The following is a 22,247-nucleotide window of genomic DNA, read 5'->3' on the forward strand; positions in this document are numbered from 1 at the left end:
CCGAACTTGTCGTAGAATTTTTTAATGAAATTTGGACGGTGGGCGAAAGAGTTTCGTCAAAATTCTCGCGGACGGGGTGCCAATGTCGAAAACCAAAGGGAATCTCGCACGAATCCTCGGGGGAAATCGCACGCAACGTTTCGTGATTGCTCGCTCTGTCCCAGTCGCACAGTTCGATAGCAATTTGGCCTCCGTTACAACGGCACGCGTTGTCCATGCCTCCCTGTCTGTCCTCTAAGACTGACTCCAACAATAAAGTACAAAATGGGAAGCCATTTGAGAGTTTGTCTCGCATAAATAGTAGAGTTGGGAGAGACAAAAACTTGATCTCTCCAACAGCGAACGCAAAAAAACCGCGGGAAGAGGAGGGCCAGCGCTGCACGCACGCCGCGCGGTCGTCGGGATCCACCGTCGGATAGGAGGGAGAGAAGGAAAGGAGGCACGGCGTCCATGCTGCGCCGGAGCTCGGCGGCGCGGGCGTCCACGTCGGCGCGGCTCATGAGGCGGACGTGCACGTACGAGAGCTGCAGCCTGAGGAGGTGCGCGCCGGCGAGCTCCGCGGGGACGTCGCCACGCTCGAGGCGCCGCAGTAGCTCGCCAGCCACGGTCTCCGCCATGGACACCGAGTCGCCGGCCACCATGGGGTTGCCGCGCCGCCCCTCCTTCCAGACCATCACCTCCAGGACCGCGCGGACGTCGTCGCTGCACGCGTCGTCCGGGCCCGGTGCGCTGGCCAAGAACTGCGCGGGCCAAAGCGAAGCGGCCGCCGCCGGCGACATGAGCGCAGTCTCCTCCTCGAGGTTGCTCTTGACGGTGGCGCTGGAGAAGCCGGCCTCCCGCATGACTCGGCTCACGCTGGGGTCGTCGAGGATGGAGATGACCAGCTGGTCCAACTCCACCTTGATGGCGAGCAGCGGCGGTTGCTGCTGCGCGGTTGCCGGTGGGGAAGGGGCCGCGCGGTCGCCGGGATCCGCCATCGGAGAGGAGGGAGAGAAGGGGAAGGAGGCTCGCGGTCGCCGGGATCCGCCGGAGACGAGGAAGACCCAGCCTCCCCTGCTCCTCGACGTTCTCTGCTCCTGCGCGTCGTCGTGCGGGCCAAGGAGGATCCGTCGGAGAGGAGGGAGAGAAGGGGAAGGAGGCTCGCGGGCCCGCGGGGCGGCGCTGCTCGCGCGCGGAGCTCGCTCGCGGGCCATGGCGACGAGGACCTTGCCCGCGGACCGGATCTGGAGAGGCAGAGGAGGTCTGAGAGGGAGGAGGGGTGCCGGCAAGGAAGGGAGGGAGGAGGGCCGCGGCGAGGCGACGAGAGGCGGAGATGACGAGGGAGAGAGCGAGGAGGCGCCAACGATTTGCATTGGAGGAGAGAGGAGAAGCATTTTTGCATCGCGATACGCCTCCAAGGCAAAATGCCTCTCATGTTTGCGATGTCTGTTGGAGGAGGTGCCGAGCGCGAGGCAAAATTGCCTCGCGCTATCGGGCTAAGTCTAAGGGCGTCCACAACAACTGACACAGTACTAGCTAGGAGGATTTACTATCCAATCAGAAGAAGAGAGAAAGAAGCGCTAGCGACGAAGCAAGCAGATAGCTCGCACACTGGCCAAAAATTTTCCTGCTAATGAGGCCCTGTTTGGTTGGTGAGATTTTTTGATTTTTGGAACTATAACATATTCGTTTTTATTTAATAATTAGTGTCTAATTATAGACTAATTAGGCTTAAAAGATTTGTCTCATCATTTACAACTAAACTGTACAATTAATTATTTTTTTAAACTACATTTAATACTCCATGTATGTGTCCAAAAATTTGATGTGATAGAGAATTTTAAATTTTTTTTAGAACTAAACATGGCCGGACTCTGCGGTCCCCTTTGTTTCCTTCCATGCAACCAGTATTTTTATTTTCTCTATTGTTCTTGGCGCTAGCGATTTCACTCCCTCCGTTGGGGACGCCCTAATGAGTGAGTGGTGTGTGATACACAATCATGCCACGTCGATATCGTAGTTTGGGCCGGGAACCAAGCGCGGACGGGCCCCTCGAGAGAGAGAAGCGCGGAGCCTTGAGCGCATGCGGAAGAGAACTATGGGCTGTTATGTTTTAGTTAACAGAAGTTGGCCCTCAAAGTTCAGGAGCTTTACACCCATGTATCAGCTCCGTGAACTCTAAATTTTGGGTGCCAGGTCTCTCAACGAAAATTTTCTTCTGAGTTCAAAAAAAAAACTCAAATTTTCTTCTGAGTTCAAAAAAACTCAAATTTTCTTTTTCACGGCAAGCAAACAAACGTATTGACTTCCAAGTGATGAATCCTAAACCTAATACGAATCATCATGATTTCGATTCCCAGGTCACTGCACTGCTTACAAAAATCAAGTTGCTAATGGGTGGTAATCCAGACTAAATCTAAACCAAACCATTTTCCTTAAATACCCTAACTCAAATCACTCCACACCACACTATTGCATGCTAGAAACCAAGCCAAACCAAACTTCTTGCAATTTCAATCCAAAACAAAAGCGTTTTTCAAAAAAAAACAAACAAACAGACCAGTGTTGTGCAGTGTCCGGAAGCTAGACTGCTGGAATCAAATCCTTACACCGAACAGGAACCGAAGAAGAAGAACTAATTAGCGGCTAGCAGCATTAGGTGAAACAAATCAAACCGAATTGGTGCCTTTGTGAACTGAACCAAATTGAACTGTTTTTCCTAGAGCAACCAGTTCTCACCAAACTGAAGTGTATGCAAGAAAAATCCAAACTGTTGAAGCCGGTTTACACCCGAACCTTTAGCAGGATGATACAAAATCAACAGCTCAAAAGAAACGTGTGACTCCGCCACGAATCAAATAAAAATCATGGTAACTACCGGTAGTTCGCACTTCGCAGCCCAAAGCTCCATGGATCTTCACGAGTTCACGCTTGTGTGGTCGCGAGAGGCAACACCAGGAGCTGGCGATGCAAAGCTTTCCCTTTTCCCACTTTTCCCAGACGATAAGCTTTGCCCTTTTCTGCCTCTCCCCAAGTCCGTAGCCACACAGTCACCAGTCACCACTACTCATCGCGTCACCTCTGCAATGCAATCACAGGTGAATCATTGCGTCAGGACCTTTGTGCTGCATGTACTTTCTTCGTCTGTGCACTCGGGTTACACGTCTCTGGTCCAAACTCCAAACAGCAAAAAACCTCCAGAATGCCACACACTAATTCGTTGAGGAGTACTCTTGGATGATTCCATCACCACATGTGAATGATCAGCAGTGTAATCCCTTGTTTGCCCAAAAGCAAATGGAACAACATTACATGTGTAGAATGCTCTAGACTAGCTCTCGAGCTCCTCGACGTTCCTGGATTCGGACGCCTGGTGCACTTTCTGTCTATCCCAGGGTTACAACATTCCTTCACATCAGAACTCAAGAAAAAAGCAGCAAGAAAAAGCAGGGGTCGACGCAGACGAATCCACCATTATTTTAGTCACCAAAGAAATTCCCAGCGTGCAGTGGCGCCACATTTGCCGTCTGAACAAATCCCAAGCGCCTCCCCCTGATTGCCTGCCTTGCTTATCTTGCTGAAAGGGTAAAAAGAGAAGGAACGAAATCAGTCAGCAAAGGGATTAAAGCAAGCGCACATGAGATGCTTTTGATTTGCAATTGCTCTGGGCAAGACAAGTAAGGGCCCTTCTTTACTTGCAAAGCGAATACTGGTATGATGCGTCCAGAAAGCAGAATTGCTTCATGCACTCGAATTCATGCAAAAGGGCATCTCCCTCCCTCTTATCCTTGAAAGCCCAGAACCAAGAACCCCGCACACTTTTTAGTTTTTTACTTCATGATTAAGCATCAATGTTGGGGCTAAGGCATTCCATCCACACATCTCCAAAAATTCCCACCATAATTCTGCGCTTTTTTTCAAGCAGAATCAATACCCATGAAACGAATCAAATCGAAGACAAGTTTTATTCTTATTCCACAAAACAAGCAAACTGTAGCAAGTGGATATGAAAAAACAGATGCTCCTTTAACATATTACTAAAGAAACTCTCTAGGGGAACGATAGGCTTCTTTGATGCTCCAGGATTTGGTCTAGTGTTCTCTAATATGGAAGCTTCAAAAATTCAAAAGCAGCAGAGCTGACTCTTCATTCAAAAAACACATTTGAAAGCGGGTTTATATAGAGTACAAAGGCAGAAAACACAGAACCGTAAGAAAACATATACACGTCAGGGGTAGCGCAAAGAGCTAAAAGCTTCAATAAAAAAAAGTGAGAACGCAAGAAAGCGAGCAAAGAGCTGCCTAAGATTTCCAAAACCATCCCAGCATTATTAAAGACATGCAGCCACAGCCCACAAAGCAAAGCCAAGCATAGAATACACACAGGCACACCCCTTCAAGAGGTACATGCACAGTCACCAGGATCAAAAAGTTATCCAAGGGAAGAAAAGCACTCCGCTTGCACCAGACCACTCAGAGAAACGCCACTCCAATCAGTAGAGCTGGGACAACCCAAAATCAAGAGCAAGACCCTGCATCAATCATAGCCATATCGTCTAAAACAAGGGCAGAGCACCCAAGAACACAGCAAGAGCAAGCAGGAACAGCATCAAGATGTATCCCTACCGCTTCAGCAACTTGCTGATCGGCTACCTCAACCTGGGGACGCTCCTCGCCTCAATTCCGATCATCGGGGCAGGGCTTTGGCTGGCCAAGGGCTCCACGGCAACATGTTCCTCGATTCTGCAGACGCCACTCCTCGTCGTCGGCTTCGTCGTGCTCCTCATCTCTCTTGCTGGTTTCGTGGGCGCCTGCTTCCATGTCGCTTGGGCCCTGTGGCTGTACCTCGTCGCCATTATGCTCCTCATCGCTTTCCTTCTTGGGATCACAGCCTTCGGGTTCGCAGTCACAGCAGGAGGCGGAGGCACACAGATTCCAGGGAGGCCTTATAGGGAGTACCACATCACAGACTACTCCTCATGGCTCCAGAACCACATGCAGGACATGAAGTACTGGAAGCCAGCCCTTGCTTGTGTGGTTGGGTCCAAGGCCTGTGCCAAGATTGCGAACTGGACACCCATGGATTACCTCCAGCATGATCTCACGCCAATACAGGTTTGCCCAATCAGCCACTGATTGAATTTGTTTCCGACTTAATTGTCTGTGATACTGCTCCTATCACATTTTCACTATCCCTAGTGTAGCCTAGCTTACCACTTCAACCTAGCTCTGTTCTGTCAAGAAACAAGATTGTCTACCCAGGGCTACTAGTTTCAAAATTTTCCCTGCTGCTTCCTTCTTCGATTCACTGCAACCATGAACGCAGTCCGGTTGCTGCAAACCACCAACAGCATGCCAATACAGTGGAGGCATGCCCGTCGGAGCGCAGGATGAGGACTGCTATCGGTGGAACAATGCCGCGAACATCCTCTGCTACCAGTGCAACTCGTGCAAGGCTGGCGTAATGGAGCAGATCCGCCAGGACTGGCACAAGATCTCGGTCCTCAACGTCATCGTCCTCGTCGCCCTCATCTGCATCTGCTCCTGTGGGTGCTGCGCCTTCAGAAACGCTCGTCGCTCCTTATCCGAGTACCCATATGGGGTAAACCGCATGTCCAAGATAAACCCACGCTGGGACTACTACTGGTACTCAGCAAAATGTTTCAGTTGCACACTCAACTGTTTTGCAAGTTGGCAACTCTTTTTTCTTTGTAAAATTGATTTCAGAATTGAAAACATAGAATTATATTAGCAAAAGTAGAAGATGAGGAAGCTTATGGAAAATAAACAAACCCATGACCAAAAAAAAACATCAATCATTAAGAATTTTTTAATAAAGGGTAAAGGAGACATTTCTTTTTTTTATCTTCACACTTACCACAACAATAACTAGGCTTATGCAGTATATGTATCGCAATTTTTGTACACATTTGTTTTCTGCGGTTTTAACACTGCTTTGCTGTTTGTTTCCTGTAGGGGGCGATGGTTCCGTGGTAGAAGAGAACAGCTCTACTAGGCTAGCCCTTCGTCCTCAATGCTTGTATGATATTTTGCTCCACCTCTGTGCTGTGTATTCTATCAAAATATAATAATACTTGGGAACGGGTTAGCTTCTGTGTCACTCTACTTTATTTTATTTGTACAGTTTCCTCCAGGTTTATATAATTAAGAACGTGTAGATGTTTGAGTTTGAGAAGAGCAGCAGATGAAGTAAACAGGATGTATTGTTTTTCCAGCATGGTAGCTAACAAATTTCGCCTCAGGTAGAAGTCTATGTGTTGAGTTCAGAAAAGACGTGATTCCATGTATATGGGAGAAACCACTCAGGAAGATATGCCTGTGACTATCTACAGTTGGTGCAACTTCTATTTTTATACAGTTATATCTTATGCTCGGATACACCAGATTCCTACCCTGAAGCTAAATTGGAGAAAAAGATATTCAGTAACCATGGTATTCTAATGCATTAGCTTTCGTCATTGTACAGCATAATTTCCAAGATTTTGCTACATAATAAACATGAAAACTTATGCAGTGTGAAGAAACAGGTAAATAATTTGCATTTGTGTCAAAACTGCTAGCTGCTCCCTAGTCCTATCTGAATGTTTGTCTCCTAAAGATCCTTCAGCTGGAAAATTAAACCATACACGGGTAGAACATGCAGAACCCTTGGTAAACTAGTTTTTAGAGTGGTTGGAAGCAGCCAGGTTAGAACATGCATGCTGTTGATACGCTATGGCCTTCATTGTTGTAAGGAGCCATTTTCCAGTTGGAAGGTTAAAACATGCAAAATATCATTAGCAATCACTTATTCACTTTCAAGTCTAAACCAGAATTGCAGGCAACTACATTATGGAGAGGTGGGTCCAGAATGTCGCAGAAAGGAAGTGTGCTACCATGAAGGGTGCCACTTGTGTTGACTGGAGGCAGTGGAATGCCAATCTGGAGTGACCTAGTTCATACACGGGTTTTCTTGAATCACCACTATCATTCAGATATTTTGGAATACTCCCTCCATCCCAGAATATAACTATGTTTAGGGTTTTTTAAAAGACAAAAAGTCAAAAAAAATTAACTCTGACCAACAATCTAAAAATAAATTATTTCAAATAAAAACAGTTACGTGTTATAATAATTGGTTTCACGATAAATCAACTAACATAATTTTTATGTTATTAGCCTCTATGATTATTTTGCTATTTGTAGTAAAAGTTAAAAACGTTTGACTTTGAAAAAGTCTAAACGTAGCTATATTCTAGGATGGAGAGAGTACAATGTAAATAGTGTCCAATACATCAAAACCGAGGGATTGGATGACAGGAGTTGACAAGAACAATAGATTTACAATCAGAAGTTGTTTCAACAATGAAAGTAACTTCAAACGAAATTCTGTATCACAGATCCACAGTGAAACAAAATTCTATGATGTAGACACTGGTCATTCCAGGTCTCCAGCACACAAGAACCATCATATCATTTATTCTAAATACATCACCGAACACAAACTCCAAACTTGGATTTATCAAATTCGTATTAAAACCAGTTCCACCATTTGATATTACTATTAAAAGATGTGGTACAGCTAGTCTGCCATCACAAGAATTATGACATTCTAGACTATCTGAGAAAAAAGGGGGAAATGCAGCAGCAGAAACAAGTTAGATGCCTTGCCATTTTTCCGGAGCAGCTCCTTAAGCTATTGCAGCTTTCTTTTCTTCCTCGAGCTGTTTTAGCTCTATCAACCTTTCTGCCCATGCCCGCTCTCTTGCCACAGCAGCCATCTTCCTTTCTGTTCGTTCTGCCTCCTTTCTCTTAACCGCAGCTGAATACTGCGCTCTGCGCTTATTCTTTTCAGCCTGTACGAGTAAGACATGCAAGTATTTGATTAGAAAGTAGAAACTAAGGGCAATACACCAACTATACCTAAAATAGAGAGCTCAGATTGAAGTAATCGAGCAAATCAACATATATAAGCGAGCGATGTAACTTAATTTTAGAAATACACTGCTAGACTAAAGCTTCATTCTATACAAGTCAGTATCGTACAACTAACACAGCCACAAATGTACATTCAGGGTTCAGGAAAACCAACATAAGTTAAACATCGCGAGGAAAAACAGAACAAATTGTAAAACGGTGAATCAATAAGAAGGTTAGTTTTAAACATTGCTGAGCACTGCCAGAAAGAACCGAGTCACTTAAACAGTTATGTAGTTCCAGTTCATTGCAATACTCACGACTACTAGGTGGCATCTATTATCGACTCTAAAGATTTATTGGTCAATCATATCTTTCCATTTTATACAGAACCTCAAAGGTAGCTTGGATTGCATAGTAATAAAGCATTATAGCAGGATGCACAACAGGACATCAAGATGTAATAACAACAGGTATAAAGAATGGAACGAGGGTTCACCATGATAAAGGCCTTGCGCTGCTTGATCCGCTTCTTCTCCTTCCTCCCTTTCACACTCCCTTTGTTCGGCTGGCTAGTTGGTATGGGTTCCCCAGGATTGCACTTCACCCAGTAATATGGACCTACGGGCGAACAACAGCATCTCCATCAGTTAAATAATTAAGGAAGGGTATATGAACGCTCAACCCTACATTTAATCCATGAAACCTCACAAAACTCTGTAACTAAACTACAGGGCAGAGCCATATTTCCATTGAGTTGCGGAATTCCAAGGAATGGGATAATGCAAATGCCAAAAATAGTCCAGATCGAAGCATTTCGATTGCTAAAAACGATAGGCTGAAGAAATCCTCCACACCTTTGGGGCGCAAGCTGGCCCTCTTCCGCCGGTTGGCGAAGCCCGGCCGGCGCTTAGGGAACCGGGTGTCCATGAGCCCGCCAAAGAGGCTGGCCCCCATGGGCGGCGCCTGCGAGGCAGTGGCGACGGCGGAGAAGGGGCGCAACCCGATCGGATCCAGGAACCGAAGAGGAGCCGGAGGAGGAGGAAGCGCATGCGGGGCGCGCCGGAGGAGAGCCGCCGCCGGCGAAGACAACGGCGGGAGGGCTCGCTGGAGAGCCCGGAGGAACGCCATCAGAGAAGGTTCTAGAAGGTCGCTTCCCCGATCGGTTAGGGTTTTAGCAGGGAGGCTGTGCGCGGGCGGGCCGCCACGGAGAAGGCAGGGAGCGAGGGCGCTGTGTGCCTTTTTTTTTTTTGAGGGTGGGGCGCTGTGTGCCTGTGTGCTTGGGAACGTGCTAGTAGCGCATTTGTCACTCTACGCAAACGATGGCCCAAGGCGTACTCTGGAAAATAAAAAATGTAAGCGTTTAAGCTAGGACAATTAGAAATATCTCAGGACTTAATAACAGTATGCTATGAAGGAAATATGTGTAGCACAAAAAAAAACTTCCATAGATAATCTTTTAGCACTCTGTAAGGATTATTCCAGAAAACTATTATTCGTGCACGACACGACAGCGACAGCTCATAGACATTGAGAAGCGCTTCCTAAGAACCAACTCACGCATTTCCTCATTTCCTACCAAATCTAGCCTTTTTTGGCATGTTTAAGAGGCATACCAAGATCCTCATTGCTTATCCGTCCTTCCTCCTTCCATCCCGCTTCTTCTCTCCCCGCTCTGGTGCTCTCTTTCCTCATACAACATATGTGCACAATCAAGAGTTCATCCTAGGATAGCCACCATCAACAGCTAAGAACCCATAATGTACCTCACCTGTTAACTATAAACATCATTGAAGATGTTGAGAAGGTGCAGTTGAGAGCTTGCGCGGATACGGTCAGCCGCATCTGTTCATAGCTTTCACCCCCCTTTTTTCTCTCTCTGCAAGGTATGTTTTTTTTGTATTGCTTATTTTTGCACATCTTCCACTTAATTATTTATTCCAATTCCTTTTCACAATCTTTTGAAAAGGAATTTCTCTCTGTCTTCACTCTTCCTCAATTCTCTTTGTTATTTAAATAAAAAAGGTTAAAAAGGTTTCTATGAATTGTGAAATTTTCCAACAGTTCTCTTTGAATGTGTGCATTTATTTCTAATCAAGTTATTTGGCTTCTAGGGCATCACTAAACATTGAAGTTCATTCTAGACTCTAGGCAAGGCAAGTGATCGATGAGGTGTTGAGAATCGTTAAATATCAATATCGTTGGGTTTACCCTTGGGCCTAGCCAATTATCGTCAAGATTTCGTGCGCATGAATAATGATGATGACTTGAGGAGACGGGGGGCACGTGGTGCATCTATTTTGCTACATTCTCTCCACGGCACCACAAATGTGCCACCGCCACCCGATAACATAGGTGTTTAGGGCTTGGTAAGAGTACGGTTAAAGGTAGGAGCAAGCTTAAAAGAGAAGCCAGCCGTGCCGATGACTTGACCAGTGGTCCGGTGAGGCGGCGAGGCAGTTTGTGGTGCTACCAGAGCCTTGAGAGGTGGCTAGAGCTGGCGGCTAAGGGCGTCCATTGCAAATCTAGAGGTACATCCACGGCTATGGAAGTAGAAGAGCATCCCCGGCAAACAAACAAATAAACCACGAAAAGAAGAGGGACAAAAGGCTTTTCACGTCTTGGGCATGCATGGTACCGTGCACATTATCCGTGAGTAGCTTGGCTAGAGCGGCCGCGCGCACGATCACGATGAGAGCGGACCGAGCATAGGCGCGCAGCATCAGCTTGCGTTGCGTCGCGGCCTCGCTGGACCACCCACCCTACTACGCTTCGCTACTTCGGAAAGAGCCAGCTCCGGGAGAAACTCGTGAAACCAAAAGCAAGCAGCTGCAAGGAAGTCGAACTCGGACCAGAAATTCACGTGCACAAAGGCCAAAAGCTATCGGGTTCCCCCGGTGACGTCGAATCCCCACGAGCACTGCTGAAATCACTCTATCTGGCTAATACATAGCAGCAAAATCAGCTCCACAGAGCATATGGTTTCAGGAAGGGAGCCCCCAACAATCGAATTCTGCTGTACAATGCCAGCTACTGTTGCATTACCAGGAAAAAGATAACAAAAACACGACCGAGACCAACGCCTACCATCCCTGAATCCAGGAACTCCAATTAGACGGGGGAACAACTCCCAATTAGGAACCATCACAATGATATCGTTTCATCAAACGCAGCACTTCTAGCATGCGCATAGACAGACCACACCATTCTTACCAGCAGCAACACCTAAAATTGCCAAGGAATTCCCAACTAAGAAACAGCACGAGGATTTCCTTCCATCAGATGCAGCACTGTGTGGCAACCAAGAGCATTGCTATTGCAAAGATGCTCAACATCGCACCCCTGGAGCTGACTACAGATGACAAGCTTGGAAATGATAAGCAAAAAAACAAGACACATCAGCCATTCAGCCAAGGCAAAATTTCAACCAAAACTCCATCAGACTAGCATATTCTGAGTTCGGCATTACCATATTACAATGATGTGAGGTTTCTGCATAGACTGACAAAACAAAATCCTACCGGACAAACACAATCAGCCTGTGGACAGCACCTCTAGCGAACCTACAGCACTGTGCCACTGTTGACAGGTCAAGCTAGCAAAGGGTATGGAGCTGCAGAAAAGGTAAGAGATGTTAATGCCAAATACATAACCGAACAGCTACTGCAAAGCCTACAAATAGTATGAACAGGAAAGCCATTCACTTTCCCTTGTTTTCTTCATTTAAGTTACAAAAACTAAATATGATACAAAGGGGCAACAAAACATGAACTAAAGCTGCTACCACTACCGATGCTACCTGCTTCCTATGTCCTTCCAAGGATCCACGTCACTGCCCATAACCTTAGAACTGGGACCATACTGGGCCTTGAGAGCAGCCACAGGGTCTGAGACCCCGCTTACAAGGATACCAGCACCCCCAAACCGTGAGATTTTACCAGGCTGCTGGAAACCCGAGATGAACTCCATTCCGTTGCGCTTCTGAGGATCAGAAAACCTTTCCAGCCGTTTTGGATCTGACTGATGCGGCTGAATCGAAGGCTGTTGATAATCTGAAAACACACTAACAGTGCCATTTTTAGCCGAGTAAAACGGTACACCGGCTAAGCTCTGGCACTTCGCCATCATTAGCAGTGGCTCTGGCTGTGTTGTGCTTCCATCCAAATGGCCATAGCTCCGAGCTGTTCTTTCCTCCAGACCCAAATGAGTGAAGCCAGGCCTGGAAGAACAAACCACACGATCCCTTGGATTGTTCGACAATCTCACAGATGACGTGTCAACCTTTGGCGAGGGAGGCTTGCTCTTGTTACCATTACATGATGAGACAGAACTTTGCAAGGATGATTGATGACTGAGAATCTTCCCAAATAACTTGACATCACCAGGCCGCTTTTGTTGCTCATCACCATCAGAACTTGTATTGTGAGAGCATGACCTCAGAGAACCTTGCAGTACTTCTTCGTGTTTTCTGGCCCATTGAATCCCATCGGAAGTGTTTGGAAGGCCCAAACTGCTGGACCTGCCATTCTGGAATTTTGTTAGAGTGAACCGATCAGTCTGAGAAGTACTCACAGTGCCACTTGCAGTTCTTTCAGAAAAAATTGGTAATTCAGTTGTCAGATGGTTCGTGTAACCATCAACATTACGAAACAATGTGACATGCTGATTACCGGTTGGGTCTTTAAAAGCTGGGTACTTGCTCATATCTTTGGGCCCTAAAGAACTGCTGACTCTGTTACCACTGTCCTCAAAATTGGGCATTGTTATTGAAGCTATGCCATCAAAACGAATTGCGGTAGGATCAGGAACTGCAGAACTGAACTGTACAGGCATTAAGTCCTTTGGGGTAAGGGGAGTAACCAATGGCTTTGGTTTTGTCGGGGGCATATCCGCTGGCACAGAATGCTTATAACTTGAAGCGAATGTAGGACTAATGGTGTTTGCAAAGTGAACATTGTCCCTAATACATTTATCGGAAGCTATGCAAGATGAGGCACCAGAATTTCCAGCTTTCATTAGCTTATCGTCAAGAGCATGGTTGGAACATTCTTCCATCTGGGAAGCATCAGTGCCAGTCCCCAAAGGGGATTTGCTTGTTTGATGAAGTACCTCAACAGAATCTAAACAGGATTGGACTTCCGAGGGCACTGCCTTTGCTTGCTCAGTCGAGGAGCTGATGGCACTATTGTTGTGCATATTTACTTGGTCAATGACATCATCTTTTCCATGCAGCTTCTCTGTGCTTTCTGGGCAATTGATGTCAATAGGACCACATGCTGCTTGATGAGTACCTTCATCGAACCTTTCATGATCAACAATACCACATTTTTTTTCAGTTTTCTTCTCATCTTCCCCAGTTTTACTGTTCACAACATCAAACCCATTTGATATATTAAGTTCTGGCTGCTTTGTGATTATACCTCCAATGTCTTTTTCAGTAGGGCATACCATCTCAATTTTTGAACATGACTGTGTGCTACAGATAGCTGAATCCATTTCAGCAGCACAGGCCTCATCAGTATCACTCCTCCCTCCATTTGTATCACTAGTTGGCACACTAACATCAGCTGCTCCTTGATGGATCAAATCCAAACCAAGTGATTTCCGAGCCTTGCTGAAGAATACTTTGCACTGCTCATACGACTTGCTTTTCACACATGATGAAATCCTAGCGAAGTCCTTTCCGTAGTTGTTCATAGCCTCAATGAAAATTGACTTCTCATTATCATTCCAATCAACAGGATCAACTTCACACTCTTCATCTGACAGTGAATCTTCCTCATCAATGCTTCTGTCAAATTCGGGGGCTAAGATATGCTCCATTCTTGTCATGCTAATCTTACCAAGATCAGCAGAACTAGTGATGCATGAGCCCATTCCCTCAGGAGAGAGAGTGCCACATATGCCTGCTAATACATCAGCAGCAACAGATTCTCTCTCATTCAACGGTGCATTATTAATGCATTCCCTGTCAGAAGATTTTTTGGCTGCAAAAGAAGCATTGGACCCATATGCAGCACGGATGAGGGATTTCGCAGAGACTTTCTCCACTCTGTTTGCATATTCAAGGCCATGGGCTGCTACTACTGATGCTACTCCAAGCATATCAAGACTAGCAGCGTTTGCCTCAGGATTCCATTTCTTTCCAGATTTCGCTCCCAGAAAATTGCCAGTGGGTTGATGTTGTCGAAGGTCCAAAAGTTTCTTAACTTCTCGGAAACTATCTGATTTATGATGCTTGTAGTAGAACTCCACACAATCAGCAGTAGTTTTGTGCACAAGGAGACTGGAGATTTTGGAGAAATCCTTGCCAAATTTAGCAAGCATCTCCATAAATATTTCCTTTTCTTCTTGTGTCCATGGATTTATCATTACCCGCTCCTTCTCGACTAAAACAGGATCATCGACCATGCTATTCTTGCTGGCAAACCTCAAGCATTCCTTCTCTCTCTCATCTATAATCAGCGCTGGCATTTTCAGGTAGTTTCTGCAGCGCTTAATCTGAAATTCTGAAAACAACTTGCTTGCAACATCTGACATTTCTGGAGTTAAGAATATACTTAAATTACCAGCTGCAAAAAAGAAGAAGCATGTCAATATGGTTTCAAAGGGCAAAAGCATGTGATGGCAGCTAGGATATAAAAACCATTTATACAAATTATGAAAGCAAAAAAGAACAAGCAGAAATAGAGGAGCAATCTACACAAAATGATAGTTTTAAACATAATGAAACTAAGGATTCAGTCCATAAATGCTTGAGTTCGAAAATAAAATTGAAATTAAAACATATTTGTTTTAATCACAACATTAAAGAAACATATACAATGCAATGTTTTGTTTTGTAAACACTTGCACACATACAACAACAACAACAACAACAACAACATAGCCTTTTTTCCCAAGCAAGTTGGGGTAGGCTAAAACACTTGCACACATACAAAAAAAAAAACTATCACATATATGATAACATTAAAAATGGCTAACATAGCCCTGAGAATTTGTGAAGCAGGAACAGATATTTAAGAGAGGGGGCTTGATAAGTGATAAACCAAATACAAAAGGCAGAATTTTTCAACACCCATTCTCTCTAGATTAATTCACTGGAATAAAATTGGTTCTGTAGATTCATAAAGATGTTAAGGATTTATTTTCATACATGTTATCATGTTACCATGCTGTCCAGACTACAAATGCAGAGCAGTAAGTAAATTATCTAATTTATTAAACTATTAGCTCAGAATAAAAATAATCCTTGATAACTTTCTAAACGATCTATCGTCACAATACGCAAGCTGAGCAGGAGTTTTAACACTTGTGAAAGCTGAAGCAGCAATACATAACTTAAATGCAGATTAAGTTACAAGCAATGTTTTTAAATCGCCTAATCGTCTGATCGAACAATGGGTGGACCAGACGACTAATATATATATATGTATATATATACTTATAATATTCATTAGCTTCAACAAAGAAGGACAAAGGAAAGGAAGGAGACAATTTCTGAAAACTTACTAGGATTTTTTCTATCTCTATCTCTTATTGCTCCTTGCTTATCTGGAGCTCGCCGGACAAGTCACCCGTGCTCACGCTCGCGCGCCGGCAGAAGGAGGTCGCCAGTCAGGGTAGCTCACCGGAGAGAACAGAGGGAAGAAGGGAGCTCGCCGGAGGGAAAGGAGGGAAGGAGATCGCGAAGGCCAGGAGATGAGGGGCCGGACAACGGCCTGGAGAGGAGGGTTCGACGGCCGGCAGCAACCTGTGCTCAAGAAAATCAATTAATACGCGCTGAGCTTTGAGGCTTTGTGCTAGGGAATTGGATGAGTGGCGAGAGCAGAGCGAGGCGCATTGGATTGTCCAGCTGATCTGAGATAGAAGGTGAGGGAACGGCAGCGCGGGGTGGAGCTCCCCGTTGGCGAGCAGCGGGAGGTCGCGGGAGCCGCCCCCTATCGAGACGAGTGGCTGCCGACAACCCTAGACGCGGTCGTGCCCCTCCAGTTTTGTTTCTAACCAAGTGGGCTTGGGCCTCTCACTCTCCAGTCCAGCCCACAAGCAAACCAACTACACAAACCTAGTCGAGATCACGCCTAGTCAGAAGATTAATCGCTTCTAGTCGCCGATTAGTCAGTCGACCGGTCGATCAGGGTGCCTGATCGAGTCGTGGAGCCTAGTCGAGCACGCTGGACCAATAAGGTCGATTAATCGCGATTAATCACAATTAGTCGCGCGATTTGAAAACATTGGTTACAAGTTTTGGATAGAGAAAGAAAACTGACCAGGCATGGCCAATCGTGAACGGTTGGAGGAGCGTTGCCTCTGAGATCCAATATGTGATGCCCGGTTGCTCTGATCAATGCGCTTGTTAGACTTTGAGCGTTGTTTCTTCGCAGAAAGCAATCGCAGATCCTCTTTCCACAAGTGACGATATGCCTTGAACTTTAAGGTAAGAATCTGCTCTTTCAACCTCAGCCTATTTTTAAATACTCCAAGCCTTTCTTTGATACGATGGTCATTCTTACTTTGGCTCAGATGATGACTCGGTGCCACTAAATCAAGGTGAAGTGTATCAGCAGGCAATGATTTAAATAACGATTCATTCATTACTTTGGCTATATTGTTATTGGCAGATGTAACTGACCCAAATAAGCTATACTTATGATCATGGTGTGGGCATTGCCTCACTGGTGGGTCATCACTAACTTCTGTTTTGATTGACTCAGCATTATCATGGCATGGAGAAGTTTCCAGCCTGTCATTGTGCATATCAATTTGAGACCCAGCTCCTTCAGAAGCTTTCAATGGGCTAAGGACAGCAGCTGCACAGGCCGGATCCTCTGCAACTACAGGAGATACAGCACTCTCTTCTGAAGAAACTGTTTTTGCATTACGAACTGGAGCAGTCTCAATTTCCATCATATCAGAACCTTTGGCATCAACATCCTGCACCGAAGGTGGCTTAGGAGAGCTGATGAGCTCCCCTGGTTCTTTCATCACATGAGATGTTTCAGAGATCTCCACACTAACAGGGACCTTTGATGTCCCACTAGAAGGTGAAATATTTTCTGCATATGTGACACCTGTGGGAGAACCCTCAGCAGCTGTTCCGGCCTCAGAATTTACAGATTTAAGTTCACCTTCCAACAAATCAATCTCGAGTTCGGTCTTTTCAATCTCCTTGGAAATACTTTCCTTCAGTAGCAGCAGCTTACTTGCACTGGTTGGCCCTTTAGAATCCCCAGAGCAAGAATCATCATGTTGGAGAACGTCAGCAAGCATGTTTGCAAGGGAATTAATAGGATCATCACCCAGCTGATCTAACTTAATGGAGAATTCATTGTTGAAAGTTTTATCACCAGCTTCAGGGACATCTTTAGTAGGGTTTATGACCGTATTTGCCGTCTGTTCACAAGATTTATCTTCAGGCCCTGCAGTTGACATACAAGAGCAAGTAAGCTACCATAAACCCCCATGGAGCATATTTTTTCAAAATTATGGCACCTTTATTTAAGTATACCAAGTATCTTGCGCACTAACAGGATCAAGCAAGTCCAAGTAACAACTGGAACTAAAAACTATTGCAGATATTAAGATTTCAGTAGGTCGACTCTAGAAGTGAACATGTCTTGATACAAAAGCAAACAAGAGAATAGCAGAGGGAACATGACCAACAATAACCGAATGATCTCTGTACAATCGTTGAATACCACTGGAAGGTGTCTTAAAACAGTCAGGCAATACGAATAGACAGCATGTTAAATAAGGGTATGTGAACCTATAGAAATACGCAACACTGTTTTGGTTCCACTACAATTACAGAACTAATTAAGCAACAGAATGGAAACTAGATTGACAGAGAAGCTAAGAAGTACCGGATATTAGAATTATTTATCGGAACCAAATGGGGAAGTGGAAATTAAGAACAATTAAGATACAGTAAGAAAATGGTAGGACAAAATGGGTTGCATACCTGAGGTACAAAATGGTGCTGCAGATGATGGTGCATCAACCGGAGATGTGCAGCGCGCAGGTGAAGATGCAGATACAGAAGCAGGCACATACACAGCAGCAGAGGCAGGTGCAGCAGGCGGCACAGGCGCAGGAGCAGGAGGCTCAGGCGCAGCAGGAGGTTCAGGTGGAGGAGCGGGAGCAGCAGGCGGCTCAGGCGGAGGCACAGGAAAAGCAGCTTTCTGTTCAGTATCAGCTGGGCTCCCATCAACAACAGCTTCAGCAAGATCTGCAGGGCCTTGCACCTTCTGCTTCTCATACTTGGCCAAACCTTGCCCCCATCCAAGTCGAGCCTTCTTCCTTGGCGCCTCCTCATCAGCCCCGTGAGGAGCTGCCCCAGCCAAAGGCTGAGCTGAAGCCTTCTCTGAGGGCGCCGGCCGATTGGTCTGGCCAACAGACACAGGTCCAGCCCCAGCAGCATCCGCAATCTCAGATCTGCTCTCCCTCCTCCTCCATGGTGTCACCCGCGCGAGGTTGTCCCTATCCCCCTTGTCAACTCTATTGCCTGGAGGGTCGTAGCAGATCGGAACAGCGACTGACCTCAACGGAGACCTCCTCGGCGGGGGCGGAGGGGGCTGCTCCGTATGGTTCCTGGAGATGTCGCTTCCATAGCCCCTGAACGGCGACCTTCGGTAAGACCCCCTCATGTCACGGCCGTCCCTCCGGCCGCCGCCACCGTACCGGCCGAAGCCCTTGCATCCTCCGCCGTCGTCTTCCGCCCAGTACCGGTCTGAGCGCGATGGCGTGTGGCCTATCGGCGGCTCATCAGGGAAGGAGCGGTCGTACGCGCCGCCGCCCTGTCGGTAGTAACCTTCTGAAATAGCAGAGCGTTTCGGGGAAATTAGGGGCGCCGAAGAGGGCCGCCGAGGGGGCGGCCGCCTCAGATCTGAGGATTTGCGGGGGGCGGACCGCAGACCTACCTGAGGAGGCCGACGGCGGCGCCCGGCGCGGCGAGGGCCGCGCGTGGTCCCGCAGGGGCGGCGGCGGAGGGTGGTAGGGCGAGTCCCGCCAGCGGGGCGGCGTGGGGGCTGGCGGCAGGAGCGGCTCGCCCCCGCCGCCGCCGTCGTGCCTGCGGCCCTCCCTGTACAGATAGTCCCTCCGATCCGGCGGCGGCGGAGGCATCCACGGCGCAGTCGTCGTCGTCGTTGTCGTCCCAGCGGCGCCTGTACCGAGCTCCGGCCGCCGCCGCGAATCACATACGCGGGGCGAAGCCAACTCTGTGGAGCCTCTGGCCTCCTAGGCTCCTACCGCAGAACACCTACGCAGAAAGCACACGAACCCGTCAGCGGAAACAACCCATGGGTAAAGGACGGCCGGCTAGACGGCCCTGCCGGCCGAAGACGGATTCAGGAGCGTACGACGCACGGTTCCAGGCGGAGGTGGCGCCGGGTTTGGCAGGGCAAGGGCGCCCAGCCCTTCAGAACACGCGGAGGCGGCGTGGGCGGGGCAGCAGTCCGTCGCCCACCGGCCACCGGCGAGCAAACGGCGGAAAAGGCGATGCGGAGCGCCGGGGAGGCGCGGGCAGACGCTCCCTTGCGCCGCCCAGGGCCGGGGGACGTTGAGGCAGGCTCGTCAGGGGACGGCACGCGCTGATCTACGCCTTCGTTGAGGAAGAGTCGGCGGTGGCTGGGGCGGGGGCGGGGGCGGGAGGAGGCGGGGGCGAGGAGGAGGGGAGAGGTGGTGCGGGAGGGAAGACAAGAGGAAAGGGGAGGGGAAACGGAGGCCCTGCCAACGTGAGCCGATAAAGCGGACGCGCCCGGCCCTGAATCCGATTTGATGCGCGCCCCTCACGTCCGCCCGCGGCCCCCCGGAGAGAGAAGGGAAAAAGAAATCAATTTCCGGGATTTCGCCATTAAATAACAGGCCGATTTTTTTTATTCGTGGGAAAAAAAAGGTGGAAGGATAAGTGAGATTGGCAACCAGCAGCGCAAGCAACAAACACCAAACAAAACTTCCTACCTGGCCTGCCCGCCCGGTTTACCGTCTCTGCCCCCGGCCCGCCGCGGGAATTACGGGAATACCAGCCCCCCGATCAACGGCCAGGATCGAGGGGCCGATGGCAGGCGCCGTAATTCACGCCAACTCCCAGGGGCACTCCGGCCCGGACGCCGTCTCCGCCCCTTCACCCAATCTCTCGCCTGCTCCGCCGCTCGCCGGCGGGGGCGGCTCCACGATCCGCGCCGCGCGTCGCCGGAGAGCGCGGCCATTCACGGCGCGGAAGCGGACCCGCTCCCCCGCGGGGGCCGGCGGCCGCCGATCCGCGGCCCCGACTGGGGGGCGAGAGCGGATCGACCGCGAGGCAGCGGAGGCGGAATTGAGCGCCGCGGGGAACCGAGCGGGGGATCTGGTGGGCGAGCGAAAGGTAGCGGCAGCCCTCGCCGAGAGGCTGCTCCGATCTGCCGGAAGCGGGCAGCAGCAGCGCCGCATCTGAGGAGGTTATGCTTGCTCTGCATGTGACGGGGATTTGGGAATTTTGCAGGGGTGCGGTGGCCGGTGGCGTCGGTGTTTTTGGGCTGGCCGGGGAGGAGGATCCGGGCCGCTTGCCGCCCGCAACCGACGGCCTCGATGTGCCGGCCGCGAGGTTAGGGAAGGGGGCGGCCGCGGGACAACCACCATGACACGATTAGGTCGGAGTACAACGACCGGGTGGAGGATTTCTGGATTTGCTAGGGGGAAAGCGGAATTGGTTTTGCTGTTTGAAGCTGCGTTTAGTTCTCAAAAAAGTTTGTGCAGTACTCGTCCCATCGAATTTTTGGACACATGCATGAAGTATTAAATGCAGTTAAAAAAATAATTAATTATATAGTCTAACGGATTTCTACGAGATGAATCTAATAATACTAATTAATCTATAATTAAATATTAATTGTCAAATAACAACGAAAAATAATACTTTTCACCAACTAACCACCCCTGAGATGCGTTGGCTGCGTGCCTGGGGAGTGCCGGAGTGGGAGTGGGGGGCAGCAGACTAGCTGGTGAAAGTGATTTTTCGGCCCTGTTTAGTTGAAACGTAAAAAAAAATTGCAAAAGAATTTTATTAATTTGAAGTACTAAATGAAGTCTATTTATAAAATTTTTTGTACAGATGAGTTGTAAATCGCGAGACGAATCTAATGATGCTAATTAATCCATGATTAATCCATAATTAGCGGATGGTTAGTGTAGCATCACTGTTGCAAATCATGGATTAAGTAGGCTCATTAGATTCGTCTCGCGATTTACAGCCCATCAATGCAAAAAGTTTTGTAAATAAACTTTATTTACTCTATGCATGTATCGAAATATTTGATGTAACATTTTTTAATGTTTACAGGGTTTCAGGGCCTTTCTCGTTGGGGGCGGCCCTCTCCCTTCTCCTGCCTTTACTTGGCCCGAACTCGAGAAGGTTCCATCCCAAAGGGAACCGGCAATTATGCTTTTTTTTCTTTTTCTTTCTTTCTCCGTTGGTGTTCATGTGTCAATTATCATGGACTCATGGAGACCATGTACATCCTAGCTATTTGTCTGATTGTCTAACAAGCCAAATGAACAGAATGATTAGCCGCATAAGCTAGCAAAGTCTTCAAAAAAATAAAAAATTCTTTTATGGAAAATGTATACGAAAATAAGTGATTCAATTGAAGACAAGCCACATATATATATAAGTTTACGAATTTTGAGTTCGAATTAGATGCCAAAATAAACTCCTCCTGTGGATACGGCAACAGCTTCTCTCTCCCTTGAAACTGCTGTGCCGTGCATTTGGCTCATCACTATCATTTCTTTTTCCAACGGCGTGTTTAGTTGGTAAAAAAATTTAGATTTGACTACTATAGTACATTTCGTTGTTATTTGATAATTAATATTCAATCATAGATTAATTAGTATCATTAGATTCATTTCGTATGAATCAGTTAGACTATGTAATTAATTATTTTTTCAACTGCATTTAATGCTCCATACATGTGTCCAAAAATTCGAAGTGACGAGTACTGCACAAATTTTTTTAGGAACTAAACGCAGCCCAAGTAAACCTGGCATGATTCCATGCTCGTGCAAAGTGCCAACAGTTGTGGTAAATTTCTCTCTCATGCTCCACGGCTTTTGGACCATTGGTTCCTGCAAACGTTTCTGAATCTGAAGCCATGTGACATGAATAGCTTACATCGTGTTGGCTTTCAAGAATGGAGAAGGAACCTGCGTGTCTTGGAAACAGCTTTTCACTTGGTGGCTGAATGCTCATATTCCAAGCAGGTCTGGACCTTCGTGTCTGCGTGGGCTACCTGTCCTTCTCTTTCTCCTACTAATTGGACAGCAGATCAAGATTTACAGGCCTGGTTCACTCAATTGACTATCGACTCAAACCAGCAG

At 47.4% G+C, this 22,247-nt stretch overlaps 3 protein-coding genes across 7 annotated transcripts; 1 reads left to right on the forward strand and 2 right to left on the reverse strand.

The window, feature by feature from the left end:
* Positions 1-2,723: 2,723 nt before the first annotated feature.
* On the reverse strand, positions 2,724-9,148 carry LOC120664128. The gene is made up of 4 exons (XM_039943155.1): positions 8,753-9,148; positions 8,395-8,516; positions 7,650-7,834; positions 2,724-3,556 (listed from the first exon to the last, which is right to left on the reverse strand). Exons 1-3 carry the CDS (start codon positions 9,024-9,026, stop codon positions 7,670-7,672), a joined length of 561 nt encoding a protein of 186 aa, XP_039799089.1. The 5' UTR covers positions 9,027-9,148; the 3' UTR covers positions 2,724-3,556; positions 7,650-7,669.
* On the forward strand, positions 4,058-6,174 carry LOC120664127 (tetraspanin-6-like). 3 transcript variants are annotated; one of them, XM_039943154.1, is made up of 3 exons: positions 4,063-5,093; positions 5,305-5,580; positions 5,955-6,174. In XM_039943154.1, exons 1-3 carry the CDS (start codon positions 4,593-4,595, stop codon positions 5,973-5,975), a joined length of 798 nt encoding a protein of 265 aa, XP_039799088.1. In that variant the 5' UTR covers positions 4,063-4,592; the 3' UTR covers positions 5,976-6,174. The 3 variants fall into 3 exon arrangements, with proteins under 3 accessions (XP_039799085.1, XP_039799088.1, XP_039799087.1); XM_039943153.1 differs by having other exon boundaries at positions 4,340-5,093; positions 5,305-5,624; positions 5,955-6,171; XM_039943151.1 differs by lacking the exon at positions 5,955-6,174 and having other exon boundaries at positions 4,058-5,093; positions 5,305-5,843.
* A 2,168-nt stretch (positions 9,149-11,316) lies between the features above and the next one.
* On the reverse strand, positions 11,317-20,071 carry LOC120664129. Of its 3 annotated transcripts, none has more exons than XM_039943157.1 (5): positions 19,854-20,071; positions 18,815-19,152; positions 17,857-18,708; positions 16,166-17,314; positions 11,317-14,467 (listed from the first exon to the last, which is right to left on the reverse strand). In XM_039943157.1, exons 2-5 carry the CDS (start codon positions 19,014-19,016, stop codon positions 11,691-11,693), a joined length of 4,980 nt encoding a protein of 1,659 aa, XP_039799091.1. In that variant the 5' UTR covers positions 19,017-19,152; positions 19,854-20,071; the 3' UTR covers positions 11,317-11,690. The 3 variants fall into 3 exon arrangements, with proteins under 3 accessions (XP_039799091.1, XP_039799092.1, XP_039799090.1); XM_039943158.1 differs by lacking the exon at positions 19,854-20,071 and adding an exon at positions 19,253-19,541; XM_039943156.1 differs by lacking the exon at positions 19,854-20,071 and adding an exon at positions 19,260-19,540.
* Between the last annotated feature and the right edge of the window lie 2,176 nt (positions 20,072-22,247).

Source organism: Panicum virgatum, chromosome 3N, assembly GCF_016808335.1.
Source record: "Panicum virgatum strain AP13 chromosome 3N, P.virgatum_v5, whole genome shotgun sequence".
NCBI classification, from domain to species: domain Eukaryota; kingdom Viridiplantae; phylum Streptophyta; class Magnoliopsida; order Poales; family Poaceae; genus Panicum; species Panicum virgatum.